The sequence below is a fragment of the Aythya marila genome (genome assembly GCF_965140915.1).
Source record: "Aythya marila genome assembly, chromosome: 4".
Taxonomy (NCBI): domain Eukaryota; kingdom Metazoa; phylum Chordata; class Aves; order Anseriformes; family Anatidae; genus Aythya; species Aythya marila.
Window position 1 is genome coordinate 28731122 of NC_139045.1, and position 23189 is coordinate 28754310.

Below are 23189 nucleotides of genomic sequence, written 5' to 3' on the forward strand. Positions count from 1 at the left end.
GGTCTTGTTCAACATCTTCATCGACGATCTTGATGAGGGATTAGTGTCTGCCCTCAGCAAGTACGCTGATGACACAAAGCTGGGAGAAGTGGCTGACATGCCAGAAGGCTGTGCTGCCATTCAGCGAGACCTGGACCAGCTGGATAAATGGGCAGGAAGAAACCAAATGAGATTTAATAAGAGCAAGTGTAGAGTCCTGCACCTGGGAAGGAACAACCCAGAGTATCAGTACAGACTGGGGGACCACCTGCTGGAGGGGAGCTCTGAGGAGAAGGACCTGGCGGTCCTAGTGGACGACAGGTTGACCATGAGCCAGCACTGTGCCCTTGTGGCCAAGAGGGCTAATGGGATCCTGGCGTGCATTAAAAGGAGCGTGGCCAGCAGGTCAAGGGAGGTGATCCTCCCCCTCTACTCTGCCCTGGTCAGGCCTCACCTGGAGTACTGTGTCCAGTTCTGGGCTCCCCGGTACAAGAAAGACAGGGATCTCCTGGAAAGAGTCCAGCGGAGGGCAACAAAGATGATACGGGGACTGGAGCATCTTCCCTATGAAGAAAAGCTGAGAGACCTGGGTCTGTTCAGCCTGGAGAAGAGAAGACTGAGAGGGGATCTCCTCAGTGTATATAAATATACTTTCCCTCAGTAAGTTTGCAGATGACACCAAGCTATGCGCATGTGTCGATCTGCTCAAGGGTAGGGAAGCTCTGCAGGAGGATCTGGATAGGCTGCACCGATGGGCTGAGGTCAACTGCATGAAGTTCAACAAGGCCAAGTGCCAAGTCCTGCACCTGGGGCGCAATAACCCCAAGCAGAGCTACAGGCTGGGAGATGAGTGGTTGGAGAGCTGCCAGGCAGAGAAGGACCTGGGAGTGATGGTGGATAGTTGGCTGAATATGAGCCAGCAGTGTGCTCAGGTGGCCAAGAAGGCCAACAGCATCCTGGCTTGTATCAGAAACAGTGTGACCAGCAGGGCTAGGGAGGTGATCGTCCCCCTGTACTCAGCTCTGGTGAGGCCGCACCTCGAGTACTGTGTTCAGTTTTGGGCCCCTTGCTACAAGAAGGACATGGAGGTGCTTGAGCGGGTGCAGAGAAGGGTGACGAAGCTGATGAGGGGCCAGGAGAACAAGTCCTACGAGGAGCGGCTGAGGGAGCTGGGCTTGTTCAGCCTGGAGAAGAGGAAGCTCAGGGGTGACCTTATTGCTCTCTACAGATACCTTAAAGGAGGCTGTAGCGAGGTGGGGGTTGGCCTGTTCTCCCACGTGCCTGGTGACAGGACGAGGGGGAATGGGCTTAAGTTGAGCCAGGGGAGTTTTAGGTTAGATGTTAGGAAGAACTTCTTTACTGAAAGGGTTGTTTGACATTGGAACAGGCTGCCCAGGGAAGTGGTGGAGTCACCATCCCTGGAAGTCTTTAAAAGACATTTAGATGTAGAGCTTAGGGATATGGTTTAGTGGGGACTGTTAGCGTTAGGTCAGAGGTTGGACTCGATGATCTTGAGGTCTCTTCCAACCTAGAAATTCTGTGATTCTGTGTGAAATATCTGAGGGGTGGGGGACAGAAGGATGTAGCCAACCTCTTCTCAGTGGTTTGTGGGGATAGGACAAGGGGCAATGGCTGCAAGTTAGAGTACAGGAAGTTCCGCACTGACATGCGAAAGAACTTCTTCATGGTGAGGGTGACGGAGCATTGGAACAGGCTGCCTAGGGAGGTTCTGGAGTCTCCTTCTCTGGAGATATTCAAGGCCTGTCTGGATGCCTACCTAGGCAGCCTGCTCTGAGGAACCTGCTTTGGCAGGGGGGTTGGACCCAATGATCTTTCGAGGTCCCTTCTAACCCCTACAGTTCTGTGATTCTGTGATAACAAATTGAAATTAGAGTCAGGGCAGTTAATCAACCCCCTTCATTCTATTTTAATCAAGGACAGTGATGACATGAAAGCAGAAAAAAAAAATCTTAAAATACTAAAAACTTTGTTGGATTCCTGTTACCTTGCTTTGGTTTAGATCTCTTTAAAATAAAGATAATTTTCTTACCATTGGAGGGTGCAGAATTTGTGTGTGTGTGTTTTTTTGTTTGTTTGTTTGTTTGTTTTTTGTTTGTTTTGTTTTGTTTTTTTTGAACAAATATATAATCAGATTTGTGATGGAGGTGTTTCTTACCAGCATGTTTCTTTAATACAGTTGCTGAAAGTGATGAATGCCCTTCTACCTAGTGATGTGGCTGTCACTGCTTATAGAGTGACATAACTGAAGTTGTCACAAGGTCATTTGTTTAGGTGATAATTTGAAATTCCATTGCATGTGAAATTTCAGTTCTGACATGTTCTTACAAATGAAAGAATTAAAGTTCTGTAATATCTAAAGAGAGAGATAGAAGATATCTAGTTTACTTGTAGAAAAGGTAAGGAAGATATCTAATTATTAACTAATTTTACTTTTTTAAACGATATCAACTGAAAAATTGAACACATTTTCAGTTGTTGTATGAATGCATCTAGTTAGTGTTTTGTGTGTGTATATATAAAATATTCTATACGGGTTACATGTATGTACATAAAGATATTTCTTCTCTTGTAGTAGAAATTCTCTACCATTTTGTTTTATTTTAAGCTTGTTACTTTTTTTTTTTTTTTTCAAAAATCCATTTATGTGTAATTCTTGCCAGACTTTTAAAATTGTTCTTAGCTAAAAATGTTAGAAATGTAGTATGTAGTAAGTTAGAAACGTAGAAAGCTGAAAACTTAAAGTTTGGGCTTTGGCCTTACTTAGTATTCAATATAAAAAAATCAATTAAATTCCAGATTGACTTGCCTTTTTTTTTTTTTTTTTAACCTGTAAAGTGAGTTTTGTATAATTGTACATTTTTTTCCCTAAGAGTGGGCAAAATAGCTTTAATTTCTTGTTTAAATTTTGACAAAGCACAGTTTGAATAAATGCACCCCGCTTTGACAGAAGCCAGCGCCATCACTTAGTGTTAATCTCCTGCATATTTTGTAAAGTATGTTGGGAAGAATATATAGGAGCACTAGTGTAGTGGGTTTACGTGGCAAGGTTTTGGTAGCAGGGAGCCATAGGGGTGGTTTCTGTGAGAAAGATCTAGAAGCTGCCCCATGTTTGGGAAGGGCCCCATTGTTTTCCAGATCCGAGCCAATAAGCGATGTTGTTTTGCGCCTCTGTGAGAGCATATTTAAGACAGGGAAAAAACGCTGCGCCACACAGCAGCCGGGAGAGTCAAGGGAGTGAGAGAACAGCCTTGCACCAAGGTCAGTGTAGAAGGAGGGGGAGAGGTGCTCCAGGCGCCGGAGCAGAAGTCCCCTGCGGCCTGTGGTGAGGACCATGGTGAAGCAGGATGTCCCCCTGCAGCCCGTGGAGTACCACGGTGGAGCAGGGTTCCACGCTGCAGCCCGTGGAGGAGACCACGGTGGAGCAGGTGGCCCTGCACCGACGGAGGCTGCCGCCTGTGGAAGACCCCTGCTGGAGCAGATTCCGGGCCGGACCTGTAGCCCGTGGAGAGGAGCCCACGCAGGAGCAGGTGACCTGGCAGGAGCTGCTGCCCGTAGGGGAGCCAGGTTGGAGCAGTTTTCTCCTGAGGGATGGACCCTGTGGTACGGACCCATATCTGGAGCAGTTCTGGAAGAGCTGCTGCCTGTGGGAAGCTCACGCTGGATCAGTTCATCAAGGACTGCATCCCGTGGGTGGGACCCCACAGCACAGGGGACGAGAGTGACCGAGAAGGAGCGGCAGAGAAGAAGTTCTGTAGACTGACCATAACCCCCATTCCCCGTTCCCCTGCGCCGCTCAGGGGGAGGAGGTGGAAGAGGGTGGATGGGGGGGGAAGGTGCTTTTGGTTTGCTTTTTTTTTTCTTTGTTTTCTCACTTCTCTCGCTTGTTAGTAATAGGCAATAAATCTTACTATCTCCTTATGCCGAGTCTGTTTTGCCCGTTACAATAATTATTGCGTGATTTTCTCGTCCTTATCTCAATCCTTGAGCCCTTTTCACATATTTTCTCCCCATTCCTCTTTGAGGAGGGGGAGTGAGAGAGCGGCTGTGGTGGAGCTCGGCTGCCCACTCGAGCGGAACCATGACAACTAGGAAATCAAATAGAAATAAAACTACTTTTTAAATATGTAAGTATGTGAATAAGGACGTTTTCTGCTGGAGGTACTGTTTATGGACAGGAAATTTTCAGTTATAAGAAAACAAACACATGAATTTAATTGCAGTTGGTGAAACGCTGAGGAGCCTAACCTTTTCTTTAATAAAGTCTTTCTACATCAAACCACAGATGAGAAATAAAGATAGAAGGCTGTACATCAAGACAGACAGTAACATCTTTGAAACAATACCAGGTCAGCAGGCTTTTTGTAGTTGTATAGAGAAATATGTCTAAAACTTCTATTTCTTTGTGATGAAGCTAGAATAAAATTTAATGATCTACTCCCTCTAGGTAGCCTTTTATGTGACTGTGAAAGGATACCATAATCCAAATTTTGTTTAGGGATTACTGGTCAAAATACACTTGAATGTCATCCCACAACTTTGCAAGAGACAAAATACATTTATAAAAGGAACCTAAACTGAGCTTATATAGGCTAAGCTTTTCTCTTGCAGCTATAGAAGTCTAAATTCAAGGATTAGTATGAGCAAAAGTTCAGATGCAATGATGTATGTATGATGCCAAATGGTCATTAAAAGAATACCGAGTTTTTAATGTAAAACCTCCACAGCAGGTATTACCAATGACTGTTTGTCACAGTAGTTTACCTTTGCCTCATCCATCATGTCATAATACTGCAAGGTGAGTCATAATATGAGGCAAGTCATTATAAAATAATAGCAGCCATGTTGACAATAGCATATGCCCTTCATGTGTAGCCATGGGAAATACTGGTATAGATCTTCATAGTGCACTACTGTCTTTTCCTACATCACTTATCTGTCTTTCTTTACTAGTAGATTAGTGAATTACATAGAAATTTAAAATATGGTAGTTGACCAGGTAGTATTAAAGTAAATACTGTTGCACACAGCTCTCAGTTGTCTGCAAGGTTTCTGATTTCATTAATATCTTTTTTTGACAAATGTTGTCTTTCCAACCATAATGACTACCCGTAAAATTTTGAAAACTAACAGCACATTTTCAAGCCTATGCTAAATACGGTAGAGACAGTCAACCCGGAAGTGACATGTGAAGCTGATAAAAGTTATTAGCTTGATCACAGGCTTATGCTGGTGCCAAAGCAGTATGGTTAGGTTACATTCTGGTGTGGATTCAAAGGCGAATTCCTTGCTTCCTTATTTGAGTTTCAGTTTATGAATCTTGTTTTCCTTCTTTTATTGCCAAACTAGGCTATTTGCTTGTGTTTCTGCAGAAAGAACAGAGAAAATGGAGAACAGATACAGAACTACAATGCTCAACCTGGGAAACAGTATTTGTCTTCTTAGGCCAGCTAAAATCAAGTTGCATCATATAGACTTACTGACCTTATTTCTCTCGTATTGTAACCATATCTCAAAGATGAGTAACCCTGTAGATGTGCTTTATATTTTTTCTGGTTTAAAAAAAAACACACACCCTTTGTATTGACTTGATAATGCAGGGTCTCAGGACTTGCCTGATCTTGCCTTAGCCTGAGATGATTTTACTTGTTTGAAAAATTGCCTAGTTTTCTAATTGCCTACCTATTGCTATTGCCTACCCCGTTTACCTTCTTACGCTCTCTCAATTGCATGTACAGACGATCTTTCTTTGCTTGACAAGCAATACCCTTTTCTTTCAACAGAAGCTGGAGAAGTATTTCTTCATTTTCAAACTTAACCTCATTATGAGAAAGAATAGGCAGGTTCAGACAGTGAAACATACAGAAATATAAAATACCCCAAACACCATATAAAATTCCACCCCCACTGTCCCCCCTCCAAGCTGATACCAAGACTGAGGAGAAAGTACCTCTCACTCAGTATTCCTCCTAAGGGTGTTCTCAAGGCCTTCTCCACACCTCACTCTTGGAAAAGATTGAAGCCTTAGTACCCAGAGAAAAAATGGAAAGGTAAGCATAAGACAGACATTTCAAAAAGATACTAGAAAAATTTAAAAAGTAATTTTAAAAATAATGTTATCTGTGTTTTTGAGGCTTTTCTGAATTACCTAAGTAAGTTGGGCCAGTCCTATTAAAAATATTAATTGGAACAACAATAAAATTTTAGTTCCACATATGTATATATAAAATTATTTCTCTTTTCATATAGCAAAAGTCTGACTGTGGAAGCTTTTGTGGAATCTTAGCACCAAAAGCTAAGCTGTGGTAAAATCGAAACAATGGAAGTTGTGGGAATGTGCAATGGAGAGGAAGAAATAGAAATGGAGCCACAGAACTGTCCCTTTCAGCTGTAGTGATTTTTTAGTTACACTTAGCCCAGTCTCACCTCACTCTCACCTTCATAAATACTCCACATTTTTCAGAAATCTTTAGGAAAAGGGAGATTTTGACTTCAAATAATTTCATCTCTTTCACTACCTTTTTTTTCTTTTTTTTTTTTTAAGAGAACCCTCTGGCACATGCTGTCTGAGAAGCAAAAGCAGAACTCTATATTTATGACTAAGCTTGCATCCTATATGTATTTCTCTTCTGGATTTGGAATATGTTTTGACTCTTTTTAAAATTATTTTTCTTTTCAATGTATGCCTATGCTGTTTAACAGATCTCATAGTATCACTCTAAACATTGCAAAATAAAATTTGTCCAACCCCTGTAGGACCAACAGTAGTGGTTGGGTTAACTCCACTAGAGGGGAAAAGCAAACACTGCATTAAACTCCTGTCTCAACCTTCATTTTTAGCAATGTCTGCCTTTGCATCACACTGCCTTTTTCTTTTTCCTCTTAGGTTTTCTTTAATAACCTGGGAAGCACAAGGAAGCCCATATTAGCTTCTTATTGCATCTGAAATTTTACTTGTGAAATTAACATTGCTTTTGCAATGTATGGAACAAAGGAAAAAAAAAAAAAAAAGAGCTGAAAGCCACATAGAAGGAATTAAAACAAACAAACAAAAACCACGAACAACCCTCCAAACCGCACACAAATCTGGAATAAGTAATCTCTTCACCACATGTTGAGTAAAATTGAATAACATCTGAAATAATGTGATTAGAAATTTAGACACGTTTGTTAAATGTTCCTATTTTATCTTCATAGTAGAGTGCCCAAATATAAGCATCAGAATCTTAAGAAATTTTGAGAAGTGATATCACCGGTTGAATTCTGTGTGGGTTTGTTTTTTTTTATTTGAAGGGATGATCAGTCCTGTAGAAGAGGCTTTGCATTTATCAGTTAACATCACAACCACCACTGCTTGTGGTGGTTGTGATGTTAACCTGCAGTCCAAGTAACCAGCATATTCAGTGTTTTCTCAGCTGGGCAAATGATGCTTTGATTACTGTCAAGCTTGTTTAACCTTCAAATCTCATCTCGAAAGTGAAAGGTTATATATATTTTTTTCTTTTCTACGAAGACATCTGTGGAGATAACCTTGCAGCGTTAATACATAGGAGTTCACCACCACTATTCCTCTAAATGCTTAATTTATTTAAAGCATCTACTGCCGGCAAAGTTCTTTTCTTCATCTACTGGTTACTTCACACCATATAACATTAACTCTAGCTAGCCCTGTAAAATAAATAAATAAATCTTTGAAATACCTGTTCTTTGATTTTGTTTATGCAAATGTAATGTAGCTTCTAATGGTGTTTAACTGAAGTGTTGTATCTTTAAGGAAAATTGGAATAATTTATCTAAACTATTCATTGTTTAAGCACTGAAAAGCTGTTTATATTTGTCTACAGATAAGACTGGACACAAAGTTTGTGCAGGTAAAGGAATATTGATTCCTGTCATATATGATTTCTAATTTTGAAAGATCGGTATGGTTAAGAACATTTTCACCAGTAATATTTGAGGGAAGAAAAACATTTTTCTTTATTTACATAGTGGAGCTAAGGCTTTGAAAAACTAGCTTCAATTTTATTTTGCATACCAGCTATGGTAATCACTTAAAAGTGTTTGCCTAAGGATACCAACAGATATAAATTGAACAATTCCTGTGTGCACCTGTCAGTGGATAGTAGGGATTTTGTGTGGGAGATGTTTTTATACGCATATTTCATGTAAATATGCAACACTGGATTAAAAGTTCTTAACAATTCTTACAGCTACTTAAACCTCTTTACACAGAAGAACTGTAGAAGTCCTTAAAGCTCAAATATCTGGCTTTCCGACAATAATCCAGAATTTAAATTTAGCCAATTATGCATCAGCCATTGAAAAGTATGGACGCTGCAAAATAGAACATAAAGTGATCAATTTGCTGTACTCTCTCTTTTTTTTTTTTTTTTTCCTTCCCACCAATGGCAGAAAATTCTCACCAGTTTTTTAATATAAAGAAGTAGCAGGGAAAAGCATCGATGTGCTAATCCCAATTTATCCAGGCATTTTGTATTGAAAAATACTTTTTTCTGAGTGTACAGCCCTCCTTATCCTATCTTAATCTCTGAACCCTGGATCACAGGTCTATGTACAAATGAGATCACTTCTCCTCAAGGGCAATTCTAGAGCTTCATGAGGAGTGGAGAATAAAGGGTCAAAACTGTTGAACTCTAGTTTTGAAAAATAAGAATTTGGTATTGGAAAATAAGATACTGTGAAACTGGCACCTGGGCATCTGAAGTTTGACTTTCAGATAAGCCTAAGTGATTTTGGCTGTTTGAAACATGCCTTCATTTGTTAGGGCTACAAGTAACTTTACAACTTTCATACTTTATCTGTTGTGACTGGATCTTGAAAACAGCTGAAAGGATAAAGAACTTCAAGTTGTCTCCTGTGTTATATTTGAAATGCAATTAAGATCAGGCCTTACCTGTAGTGACTTCTGCGTATGGGGGTGTATGTGCGCACATGAGTGTGAATGTATTTATCTGATTAGTTTGTGTGTGTATATAATATGTTGTTTTGGATTAGTTTCTCCTTTTTACTTCAGGGAATACCATTTGTAATTTTGCAGTGAAGCATTTTGGCTAATTAAATTATTCTGAATTTGTTCAAAATGCATGCAGAAAATTAACGGTAGGCTTGTTGCATATCTGTTCAATTAAAAAAAAATCCTCATGTCAGTTCTGGAATATGGAAAACTATGTCCACTAGTTGCTGCTTCGGGAAGAGCTGATGTTATTTTATTTTTCAAGGAAAAATGGCTTTGAGAACCATTTTGCTAGATAGATACGACAGCTCAAAATCATAAAATACATAAGAATCCAATTGTGTAGCTGATAACTTTCTTTTTGTGCACATAGAGATATTCTGTGAATATTAATGACTCTTGATACCTCTCTGAAGTAAGAGTTATTTTTACTTTAGACATGTTAAGGCAAAGAGAGGTTAAAATGCTTTCATTACCTGTGAAGGTGGTGAAAGAACTGAGAACAGAAATCAGATGGTCTGCATTACGTTTTTAAAATGATATGATTTTTTTTTTTCCATCTCTTTGTACACCAGTACTTTCCCCCAAACTATGGAACGCAAAACCCTGAGATTTGAACCTGGGTTTAAGCAATGTTGCTTAACTATTATCCTGATTGAATCTTAATGTTCTTCTACAGGCCTTAGCAATACTACACCATCATTATTCTTAATTTTTTACAAATAGCTAATTAGTTTTGATATATACCTTTTTCTCTTGCAAATTAAGGCCTCATTTTTTCTTTAATTATTTTTTTCCCCTCTCTGTTATGAACAAATAACATTGTTAAAACTGTCTAGGATGGCAATAGCAGTCAGTCTCTAACTTTCAGCTGTTTCCTGGGTAACAGGGTTACAGCTGCAAAACTGCTGTACTAAATGGAAGGAAACACTCAAGTGTTTCCACTTTTTTTCTCTTCTATAATTTGAATTAAGTAAATCCTAGGAGTAGCACTGTTTCAGAAATTACAAGGTATGGGCCAGCAGAATGGTGCTCTGATTCTAGTGTGTGTGTGTTTTCTGTCACATCTGGGTTTCTGCACACCTTCTAGGATTTCATGGGAGATGATAGAAAACTTGTAAAATAAATTACAGCAGAGAAGTTTTCTTTGCAAAAACTTGCTGTGTAGGAGAATTAATCTTTTACGTGCATGAAACAAAAATTGAACAAGAAAACATAATTTTCCCATGATTGTTTTCCATTACTTTTAGAAATTAGCCATTTATTTATATGAGAAATGTAATTCAGAATTGAAGAAGGATAAAAAGTATCAGAAAACTGAATTAAATTATTAAGTTATGCACAATGAATAGATTACTTTTTCATATATGGATATCATTATATATGATTTAGTCAGTCTTTTTCATGTTAAACATTTTCATATTCTTCAAGCTTTCAGAAGTTATTACGTAAATAACAGGGATTTGCCAAGATGCTATAATGCAATTAATTTGAAAGTTAATATTGGCAGATGTAGTCTAACTCATTTATGGGAAAAATACTTTAGGAATATGAATTGAGAATTTTCTTTTGAAACTATAATCAGAACTGAAACTGTGCTGCATTTTGTTGGTCTAGATGTAACAGTATAATCATTGTGATAAATTTGAAAATGTGCCAACAATCCGAAAGTCTGTTGTTGTGAAGTTCATTTTCTATCCTGATAACTGCCAAATCATGCTTTCTGGTTTTGATAAATGCCATCTTTGGCTCTTGTAGCATGGGGAGTAATAAAATTTATAGCAGAGTTCCAGTAGTTTTGTCTTTCTCCATTACTTTAAGCATAAATTACTTTTCCTCATTTTCAGGGTAGTCATTCCCAAGTTACCATTTGCCTGCCATTCAGACAACTATTTCTTGAGTAATGCTGATAAAGTTAGAACACAAATAAATGCAGCTCTCCAAGTTCTTCCCTATGCCGCTATTTCAGCCCAGGGTTGCTCTTTCTGCAAACATCAACAGAGCCTCATTCTTATAATGTAAGCATCTACGTTGCGTTGCCTTTTACTGTAATATCCAAGGAAGCCATGACAATGAGTTAAGAGGATAATTTGTTAAAATAACTGTGTGCCTTGTTGACTAACAGGGTTTCATCCTTTTCAGGTAAAGGGGTCAGGAGATACAGCTTCCCTATTACAGACAACTGTGTCACGGTGTGGTTGCAGGGAGTATGGAGCTACTGTTGACAAAGGTTTTTTTTGTGTTGTTTTTTTTTTTTTTTTTTTTCCTTTTTTATATGTGGGTCAGACTAACCTATGTAGAGGAACAAAATAGTATGTTTTAAAACATAAGTGATGACAAATATATATATTAAAAACAAAACAAAACAAACTTAAGTGTTTTTTCAGAAGGCTGTTAGTGGTATTTTCATCACGAGGATTATTTTTCAAACAAGTTACTCTGAAGCACTGGAAGAATTAGACTCCAGCAAGCACAAGCACACCAGAAGCCAATGAGCTTGTCAGGGCCAGCACTGTAATTCAGAGTCAGGTTGGTCTGAAGAGTGAGCAAGTACACAGTGAGAGCAAATTACAGCTATTATCTTGCAGCCATGGTACAAACAACTTCATAAAGAGCATTGCCTTTACCACCATTGTTGAATTTAAAATAATCACTGCTGAAGATGGGTTGCAGAGACATGAAATTTCTTTGTGAACTATATTCACCTTGCTCACAGCTGGTTTTCAATGGGCTGCTGTCATGATTAATGTTTCAGTATCTATAAAGCAGCTACTTTGATAATTAAATATTAGTATCTTTCACTAATTTTTCATTAATTTTAAAGAGACATTAATCTTTTCTGTTCATTATTAATACACCATATTGATAACTTAGAGATACTTTTTTAGGTTAAAAATATTTCCAAAGGAAATCATGGGAATAGGAAAAGTAAAACAAGAAGTTATCTCAATATAGGATACACGTAACAAATGATTTTCTCTCTGAAGAGGTACTGTGAGAGAATAAATTAGTTTATTTATTCATTAAGCTTTAAATCTAAAAGAATGTTTAAAGTGCATAAAAATGTCTTTAGCGGACTGTGATTGAACTTCCAGACTTTTTCCACAACCACTAAGCTCTGAGTAAAAAGTACGAAAAGTGACTATTACAACGCTTTTCATGATCACAAGCTTTATAATTTTTATTTTTGTCTCTAAATTTGTGCTTCTTTGCACTTTTCATGTGGGAATCTGTGCTATCCACGCAAATGTTCTACATTAAAAAGTATATGATATTATCTTGACTGTCTTCGTAGCTGTGAGTTTATATTCAATTCAATCAATCATTAAAATGAGAGGCATTGTTCTATGCCTCAAAAGGTGGAGGGAAGGATCATGACTTTTTTTTTCAAGTTGATTTTCCATTTCCTTTTCCAACTCAGACCTTTCATGGCTCATCAGAGGTATTGTAACAAATCTAGGATTTAATTGATATTACTAGGAAGTAGCTTTACGTATGTATGTTTCATATTTGTAATGTAAAAATACCTCTTTGCAGTTTTAGAATCACATAGTGAGAACCACTTGATCAAAAATAATTTACAGGGGATAAAATCTGGATGTGGTAATTAGTTCTGAGCAGTGTATTACCTAATACGTAGCTTGTGTTCACATTTTTCTCAAGAATATAGATAAAATTGGGAGCATCTCATGTGTAGTGTTAGATTTCTGTTGCACTGGAGACTCTGTCTCCTTGAGGAAACAACAGTCTAGGAAATGCAAAGATGATACGTGCTTTCTTGGTTCAGTCTTTTGGAGTTCAACACCAACAAACTAAAGTCTGCTGAAATTTTGTGCTTTTCACTCCTCACCCCCTGGAGCCTGCATCCATTCAGATGGCAATGTTTGCTCAGTACAGATTGAGACTAGCTAAGAAATAATTCTATTTCTGTAATGAGTATTCTTATGCTAGACCCCTGAAAAGCAGATATATAGAAGGTAGTCGTATAAATTGCATGTACTCAATCTGTATGCCTCTGGTAGGTAAGGGCAAATCTGTGAATACTATGTGTAGCTTAGGCTGTCAGTTAAATACAGCTTGGGTTTGTTTCTTGCTGTTAATACAGCGTGGTTTGTCAGATAGCTATATATCAGACAGTGACATTTAGAAAACAAATATATATATATATATACACATATCTCCTAGAGAAGTTGGGATTCTTAAGAATATTTTGCCTGTGCAATTTAACTTCAATCATAGGAGTCATCCTCTTCTAGATCTGAGTCTCACTGTAAGGTAGCAAGGAACATTTAAGAACTTTGTCTACTTTATGAAAAGGTGATGGGGGTATGTAGTGATGCCGTCACCATAATAATGCATATGCCATTAAATACACCAAAATAATAAACTTTGGTGTCATAAATGTAACAAAATATAACAAAACAGTTCTGTAGACAATTTGTTTGAGGTAAAAATTTATTCCTGATTTATACTTGTATTTTCATTATCATCTGAAATAATTGGAACATAGCTTTCTTTGCTAATCAGCACAGCATATCACTGTGGCATTGGATTCTCTATTTGGAAATAACAAGTAGTAGCCAACTAAATGTCTGCAATAAATACATGGCAACCGTATTTTGCTGGTCTGCATTTACATATCTGATCTTATTAATAACCCTTTTGAAGTATTAAGGTTATCTCAATAAAAACAAAAATTTCTAAAACAGTATCTATGTTCAATTTAAAATATACAGCATCTGATGTAAGAGAATACCAGAAATAGTTGTTGTGTTATGGTTTAGAATAAATAGCAACTGTAATTACTGACTGTAATCAGTGTATGAAGTATATTTGTTGTAACAATTTTCACTTTATAAAAAGACTTGATAATGAAGAGACTAAACTAGATCTTATCATAGACATCCTTTCTCTTCCCCAGCGATCCCAAATTCTCTGTTCATATAAATTTGATATGTCCAGTACATGAAAAGAAATATCTAGTTTATGAGCACTCAAGTGTAATTTCTACTTTCTGAAGTCAAATGTTGTTAGGAAATACATTATTTGAAATGTATGATTTCTTATAATATTTTCAGTTTTTGAGGTATTAGGAATGTTTACATAAAATGCATTAACAAAGGTAACATTTTACAAAATCTTTAGATACTCCCTTCTTTATGACTTTCCTTAATTGCCCTACACAGAAAAATAAACAGTGTCTAGAACTGCAGTCATTTTTGGCCTTAATCTGAAGATCAGATAAAGAAATTTTATGGACCAAACCACTACAGAACAAATAAAATATTTGCCTCATAAAGCAACCCTGTTGGTGTTCCAAGAAGTTAATACTCTCTTCTTCTTATTTTTTTTTTTAATTTTTTTTCATTTAAGCTCTTTCTAAGAAATCAAATTCAAAACAACCTTGTGTTGTGTGTTTCCTTTTCAGGTGATAAATGCAAACCTACTGAATACACTAAAGTCAAAAATATGTTATTGGATCTACAAAGTCGGAGATACGTTGCTCAATCAGAAGATAAACACATTGATGAGAAAATGGCTTTAAAGAAGATTCTTGTAGATCAAATGTTTAATTATTTTGATTCAGACAGCAATGGACTTGTGGACACAAATGAATTATCTCAGGTAAGATTTAGATTTTGTTTCCATTAGTCGTGGTAGATATTTGTTTGCTTTTGTCCAAACTTATACGTGGAATATTATGTCTCAGTATGCTTTCACTTTAGAAAATATGTAAGAATCTTTGAAGTGGAAAACTTAATTCAAGAATTTTGGAAAAAAGTGAATTATTCAGGAATTCTGTGGTAATCATTGAGAAACTTGAATACAGTGCTTTAAAATATACATGGGGATACAAACACTGTAGGTTGCTTTGGCCGTGAAATGTTTTATTGTCTACTGTATGCTATCATAAAATTCAACTGTATTTTAGCAGTAAAAAAAAGAAAAAAGTTGTTTTAAAGTATTTCTGTAATGCTAAATGGGTATTACTGCTTTATGCAAGTAGTAAAAAAAATTAGCGCTGAAGAAATACAGTATCAGTTTTGAATAGAGTTCATGTGTCTCTAAACAGCAAGCTTTATTAACTAACTAAAGATTTACACCAATAATTGTTGTTCCAGAAATCATAGCAGCACTAGTTATAGTCAATCCAAAAGAGCTAACTACTAAGTGTTGTTATAGTGAATGTATTTTGTAGTGTAGAAATCCATTTTTGAAAAATCTAGCCATATTAATGTATCAAATACTAGGCAGCCATAGAAAAAATCTTTCAGAACTTCTGCTTTTAAGAGAAATTGGTGCCTTTATATATTTTACAAATGATACTTCTTATACTACATAAATATATAGCATACATAGATACATAGTAATCACAGATATAGATGTACAAATTACATTTAATACATATAGGTATGTACCATTAACTCTTGAAATAGAAAGTTACAGTAATTGGTGTATTGTTTGGTAATATAAAGAAACTGAATTTTAGATCATTCTCTATTGTACCACTTGAAAGTAGTTTGGCTTCTTTGCCATAGTCCCCATATGGCTACTGTAACTACTGGAAAATAGCTGGATACTTTTACCACTAGAAATCCATTATCTAAGTATTAGTGAACCGTAATGTTTCCAGTAGAGGAACAGGACTAAAGTACTACTACTGAAGGTCAGTATCAAAAACTTTTTTTTGCATGATTTATAGGTGTATATATAAAGAAAAAGAAATTATGATTCTCTACATAAACTTTGCCTCTTATTTCTTTCTTTATGCCAACCTTAGTTAAAAAACAAAAATCTTCCATTGTGGTGTTTTCAATCGAGTTATGCATACATTCTCCATGCACTTCTATAAAATTAATTTATAATGGCATCTGTATAGTAATGATTTTTCACCAGCATGGAAACTGGTCAAACGGCCTTAAACCCCAGTCATGGAACTTTGTTCTTTTTGCTAAAATTCATAGCAGAACATCAAATTATTCAATTCAAAGAATAATGTAAAATAAATTCATTGTTCATGCTGTGTGGTTTGTTATTGTATGTTTTGATGAGACACAAAGAGCTAACCTGTTGCCCTCAGAAATCATTCTTCAGTCATTTTGAACAAAATGAAAATTAAATGAACACATTTCTCTTGAAGCCTTCTTGATAGCAGAAGTTTCAACTGCAAACCTTTGTCTCCCACTCGTATGATAAAAGGAAACACTGAATCACCTTTGATATCCATAATAGTGTTCAGCTTTGCAGTTAAGCCCCAGCTCCTCTGTAATCTCAGTATTCGTAAATTTTAGCCTTTCTCTGATGGGGTTTTTAGCCTGCACAGTTTTGGATAACAAACTAAACATGTGACTCTGTTCTGTCCAAAGACTCAAAACAAGAAAGCAGATGAAAAGAATTTGGTGTAATATCTTCAAATTAAATGTGCTGTTTTTCAGGGCATTATTAGTGATTGTTGAAAACTTGACATGTTTATTTTGCTCCGGTTCAGCCAACCAAATGCTTTTTGTTCTTATTGAATGAAAGTTTGGTAAAGCATTACTTTTTTTTTCCTAGTGTCAAGTGGGATTATATTCTTGCTCTCTTCTGGCCTTAATATATGTGAAGTATTTCTAAACATTGGACTTGCTATAGGGAGGAGGAAAGGAAAAAGAAGACTCAGTCCAGAAGTTAGCGATTTATAAAATGATAGTGGTCCCAGGCACTGAGAGAATGCTGGACCCATTAACTTTCCTGAGAAGATGACTACATTTTACCACGTATCTGTCTCTTTTTCCAGTGTAGGGGGTAAAATGTTTGAAAGGTCTTGGTACTTCCTGAGGAAAAAATAGGAGTCATTGCTTTACTCTCAAAAATGTTATTAGGAGTAGAAGAATTTTCATTGGTTGTCCTCAGCCAAAATTTTGCAGTGTGCAGGTCTATCATAAATAATACTGCCTTTCTGCACTCTAATAATTTTGAGACCATGACAAATACTATATTAAAGAAAAAAAGGGGTCCTACGGTTAATTTATGTTCTAAATTAATATTGAACTAAAACTTCACTTGTTAATGAATATTGTTAATATTAAATCTCCTCTGTTTTCCTGTGCAGTGACTGCAAATTCTTTGATGGAATTATGTTATATGTGTCCATCTAGACATGCTACCTCATATAAAGTGGAAAGTAATCAGCTGGAGATTGGAAATTATGACACCAATGCTACAAATGTATTGATGCATTTTGGATCAGAAATCATAATAAAGTTTTTGTCTTTGCATGTTGAAGCAAGGGAAACAAATTCTACTCTTCAGGAAAAGCAAAATTGTTACTTTTTTAAAAAAGAAAGCAACTTCAAATACTGAAAAAGTAAAAAAAAATAAAAATAAAATAAAAAAATAAAGTAAAATAAATCTAAAAAATTAATAATTGGCAGGCCATTACTTATTTTCTTTCATTTGAACAATTTTGCCATCTGGATAGATTTTTTTTTTCTATGGCTGTATAGTCTAAATCCAAATTGTATTTCAAGAATAATTATTACATCACTACACAGTGTAAAGGTTAAACAAGGTAGTCTGCAATGAAGATAGAGAAACTATGGGATAATGCAGGCTAACCAGGCAGGTTAAGTAAACATTTTCTAGTCATATCTACAAGATTTCTAGTAAATCGAGGTGGTTCCATGAAAGATTTTTCAATTTATTTTTGTTGTTGTCGTTGTTTTTGTTTTTTTTTTTTTAGCTCTTTGAAAGAATATAAATCTAAAATAAAGTAAGGTAAAGTAAGGTAATTGATTCTTTATAGGAGAATCATGGTTACCTATGAATATTCAGTTGTTAAGCAACTCATTTATATTCTCTCAACTCAGGCAAAAACAAACTGTGTTGTAATACAGAGTTATAAATTGAGCTTCAATTTTTCTGTTACTATAGACTGCCTGATTGCTATATATTTTTGTTGCCTATGCAGAAAAGAAAAAACACCAGAAGTGATATGAGGAGACATGGGAACAAAATATATTCTTCTAGTGGTGAATGCAATTATTCCCATATGGTAGAGTTGCCATTTTAGAACAGTAAACCTTTTCTGTATGCCACCAATGAAAGATATTAGCATCCTTACTTACAAACTAATATCTGTAATTTTAAATACATTTATCTTATTGACCAGGTTAACATACTGTGAATGAAAGATGTTACATTTTTTTTTAATAAAAATTTTTCCTCACTTCTGCATTTTACCTTGATGTTTTCTTAGTGGCATTTGATTCCAGTTATTGAGATCAAACCAAATAATGATGATGATAATAAACAACCAAATGAAACACTTAGGAAACTACAAAGTTCACCGCTGTTTCATGGAATGATAAGTGGAGATTATGGTTATATTATTACTGTGAGATAAAATATGCCATTTTCATGTATTAGTCTTCTATGCTTCAAGAACAGGTTATATGAAAGATTTCTTATAAAGTGTGATGAACCTTTAAATCACTATTATCACATATATCACATATCCGTCTGTTTGCAGGTAAATACACAAGGCTGGTGTTTGTGTATGTAGGATCTTTACATAAAGCATCGATTCAAGACTTTTAATGTTAAATGTTTTTTAAAAAAAAAAAAAAAAAACAACAAAAAACCATACTTGAATAGGAAATGAAATACTCTTGTATTTATGGTTATGTGTGGATAGGTGTACTTATCTGTAAACATCTAGACTATGTCATACCTCAGTAGAACACATAGTCTGAGTAGAGCTGTATCTATAAACAACTTGTTTACAATATATCAGTTTAAAAAATGTAATCTGAAGGAATTATAGATGTAATTGGTTTAGTTAGTACAGCATTAATTGCTATTAAATGTAATGGTAAGATAACATTTTAATTACTTTCTTCCGGTTGTTAAGCCTTTAATTTCCTTCTTTTCTCAGATTTGCTTCAACAAGTGTCAGTTACTATATTTGCTAACAAACTGGTGATTTGTTGTTTGAGATCAGATTTTTTATTTGACCTGGCCTGAATGCTCTATCTTTTCATTCAAAGATTAAAATTCCTAAACTGTGCTCCCTGTGGTGGTGAGATCTGAGGGGGGAAAATAATAACAAAAATAACAATTTTTACAAAACAAATGGTCTCACAATTAGCCATAAGCAGAGCAACAATTTTGCTTTGTTTTGCTTTACCTTTTACCTGTTCTTATTATTGAAATAAATACTCCATTATCTTTATGGAAATGCAAAGTAAAATGTTCTAGCATAAATGCTTGCGAGCGTACTCTTGTATGAATTTTTGTCTCTGAAGTCTGAAATCAAATAATCCCATGTATAGCACAACTTGTATGGCACGATCATAAAATTGTGCAGAACATCTTAATCAGGCTTTAACCTTCATAGTAAGAGTTTGTTTCTAGTATGACTCGCCTTTTTTTTTTTTTTTCCCGGTTTCTATACTCCCTCTGTAACTAATCATTTTACTATCTAATTTAACCAATTTGTAGACAGACAAGGTTTAAAGAGTTGGCTCAAGAATCACTTCACTCAAATTTTACTTTTCCTTCTTCTAAAGATGAAGGTTAATTTAATCTAAAACTAAAGGAACACTGTTATGTCATCTAATCTAACTTGTTTATCATAGACATGAAATTTCATTCAATTGATCCTATACTTTTAATTGAGAAAATAACTCGATTTTGTCTGAAGTAAAAAAATGTGCACAGAAAAGTGTGAAGCCTTGATTCGAAAACATCAAGGGTCCCATGATTTAAGGTTAATTGCCCAGATTATGATGATTATTATTTTGAGATATGTTATTCTTTTTTTCATCTGCTTTCCTCAAAAAGTATCTATAGATTTAACACTACAGTCAATCATTAGTGTCCCTTTAAAAACAAAACAAAACAATACCATAAAGATTGATTTTTCTCAGCTCCCTTGATGACTTCATCAAGCTTTGAGTTACTTTTTTGGATCATTTCTAACTTGAAAAGTTCCATTCTAGCTTCTTTACCGTAAATTTAATCTGTGCAAGAGAAAACTGACTGTTGCGTTTTAGCACTGTTCCCACAACTGGAACACACAAATGCAAAAATTGCCTTTCTACCTCCAGTTACCTTGCTACATTTCCAAAGATCATACTGCTGGCTTAGGCTACAGAATGATCCTCGAATTTATGAGACTGCCTTATCCACAGCAAATCACAGAATCACAGAATTTTCTAGGTTGGAAGAGACCTCAAGGTCATCGAGTCCAACCTCCAACCTAACGCTAACAGCCCTCCACTAAACCATATCCCTAAGCTCTACATCTAAACGTCTTTTGAAGACTTCCAGGGATGGTGACTCCACCACTTCCCTGGGCAGCCTGTTCCAATGCCTCACAACCCTTTCAGTGAAGTTCTTCCTAACATCTAACCTAAAACTCCCCTGGCTCAACTTTAGCCCATTCCCCCTCGTCCTGTCACCAGGCACGTGGGAGAACAGGCCAACCCCCACCTCGCTACAGCCTCCCTTGAGGTACCTAAAAAGAGCGATAAGGTCACCCCTGAGCCTCCTCTTCTCCAGGCTGAACAAGCCCAGCTCCCTCAGCCGCTCCTCGTAGGACTTGTTCTCCAGGCCCCTCACCAGCTTCGTCGCCCTTCTCTGCACCCGCTCAAGCACCTCAATGTCCTTCTTGTAGCGAGGGGCCCAAAACTGAACACAGTATTTGAGGTGCGGCCTCACCAGAGCTGAGTACAGGGGGACGATCACCTCCCTAGCCCTGCTGGTCACGCTGTTCCTGATACAAGCCAGGATGCTGTTGGCCTTCTTGGCCACCTGAGCACACTGCTGGCTCATATTCAGCCGACTATCCACCATCACTCCCAGGTCCTTCTCTGCCTGGCAGCTTTCCAACCATTCCTCTCCCAGCCTGTAGCTCTGCTTGGGGTTATTGCGCCCCAGGTGCAGGACCCGGCACTTGGCCTTGTTGAACTTCATGCAGTTGACCTCAGCCCATCGGTGCAGCCTATCCAGATCCTCCTGCAGAGCTTTCCTACCCTCAAGCAGATCGACACACGCACCTAACTTGGTGTCATCTGCGAACTTACTGAGGGTGCACTCGATGCCCTCGTCCAGATCATCGATGAAGATATTAAAGAGGACCGGCCCCAGCACCGAGCCCTGGGGGACGCCACTAGTGACTGGCCTCCAACTGGACTTGGCTCCATTCACCACGACTCTTTGGGCCCGGCTATCCAGCCAGTTTCTAACCCAACAAAGCGTACGCCAGTCCAAGCCATGAGCAGCCAGTTTCTTGAGGAGAATGCTGTGGGAAACGGTGTCAAAAGCCTTGCTGAAGTCAAGGTAGACCACATCCACAGCCTTTCCCTCATCCACCCAGCGCGTCACTTTGTCATAGAAGGAGATCAGGTTCGTCAGGCATGACCTGCCTTTCATAAAGCCATGCTGACTGGGCCTGATCGCCTGCTTGCCCTGCAAGTGCTGCGTGATGACTCTCAGGAGGATCTGCTCCATGAGCTTTCCTGGCACTGAGGTCAAACTGACAGGCCTGTAGTTTCCCGGGTCTGCCCTCCGGCCCTTCTTGTAGATGGGCGTCATTTTTGCTAGCCGCCAGTCGATTGGGACCTCCCCCGATAGCCAGGACTGTTGATAAATGATGGACAGTGGCTTGGCCAGCCCCTCTGCCAGTTCCCTCAGTACCCTTGGGTGGATCCCATCCGGCCCCATCGACTTGTGCACATCTAAGTGCCGTAGCAGGTCACCAACCAGTTCTTCATGGATAATGAGGGCCACATCCTGCTCCCCATCCCCTTCCACCAGCTCAGGGTACTGAGTATCCAGAGAACATCCGGTATTGCCGCTAAAGACTGAGGCAAAGAAGGCATTGAGCACCTCCGCCTTTTCCTCATCTCTTGTAACTAAGTTTCCCCCTGCATCCAGTAAAGGATGGAGATTCTCCTTAGTCCTCCTTTTTGTGTTGATGTATTTATAGAAACGTTTTTTGTTATCTTTAACGGCAGTAGCCAGATTGAGCTCCAGATGAGCTTTGGCCTTCCTAATTTTGTCCCTCCACAGCCTCGCTACTTCTTTAAAGTCCTCCTTAGTGGCCTGCCCACTTTTCCAAAGCTTATAAACCCTCTTTTTCCTCCTAAGATCAAGCCACAATTCTCTGTTGAGCCAGGCCGGTCTTCTTCCCCGCCAGCTCGTCTTTGGGCACGTGGGGACAGACCGTTCCTGCGCCATTAAGACTTCCCTCTTGAAGAGCGCCCAGCCTTCCTGGACTCCTCTGCCCTTCAGAACCACCTCCCAAGGGACTCCACCAACTAGTGTCCTGAGCAGCTCAAAGTCAGCCCTCCGGAAGTCCAATACAGCGGTTTTACTGGTCCCCTTCCTGGCCTCGCCAAGAATAGTGAACTCCACCATTGCGTGGTCACTCTGCCCAAGACAGCTCCCGACGATCACGTCCTCCACCAGTCCTTCTCTGTTTGTGAAGAGAAGGTCTAGCGGGGCACCACCCCTGGTAGGTTCACTAACCAGCTGCGTCAGGAAGCTATCTTCCACGCTCTCCAGAAACCTCCTAGACTGCTTTCTTGGGCTGTGTTGTGCTTCCAGGATATGTCAGGGAAGTTGAAGTCCCCCACGAGTACAAGAGCTGATGATTTTGCAACCTCTGTCAGCTGCCTGTAGAATTCCTCATCCGTCTCCTCATCCTGGTTCGGCGGTCTATAGCAGACCCCGACCAGGACACTAGCCTTGTTGTCCCTGCCGATCCTAACCCAAAGGGACTCGACCTTGTCATTCCCAGCCTCGAGTTCTACAACCTCGAAAGACTCTCTAATATAGAGAGCCACACCACCACCCCTTCTATGCTGCCTGTCCCTTCTATAGAGCTTATAGCCAGGCATTGCAGCACTCCAGTCATGAGACTGGTCCCACCACGTCTCCGTGATGGCAACCAAGTCGTAGCCTGCCTGCCGCACGATGGCTTCCAGCTCTTCCTGTTTGTTACCCATGCTGCGTGCATTGGTGTAGATGCACTTCAGCTGGGCCATTGCCTTATCCTCCGGCCTTTCCATCGTTCCCCCTGGCACAGCCCCAACAATCCTAGCCTCAGCCCCATCCCCCTTCCTACCTAGTTTAAAGCCCTCTCAATGAGCCCTGCCAGCTTCTGGCCCAGGATCCTTTTTCCCCTAAAAGATAGGGACCCATCTGCGGCCATCAGGCCAGGTGCTGAGTA

General features: G+C 38.2%; 1 protein-coding gene across 1 annotated transcript in view; it reads left to right on the forward strand.

The window, feature by feature from the left end:
• The window catches only part of FSTL5 (follistatin like 5), a gene marked incomplete at its 3' end in the record, with an annotated part of 350355 nt that overhangs the window by 212296 nt on the left and 114870 nt on the right, over nt 1-23189 (forward strand). Inside the window, exon 5 of the mRNA XM_082758605.1 lies at nt 14400-14596. Within this exon, the coding sequence (XP_082614731.1) occupies nt 14400-14596 (197 nt within the window). The remainder of the gene's footprint in view (nt 1-14399; nt 14597-23189) is intronic.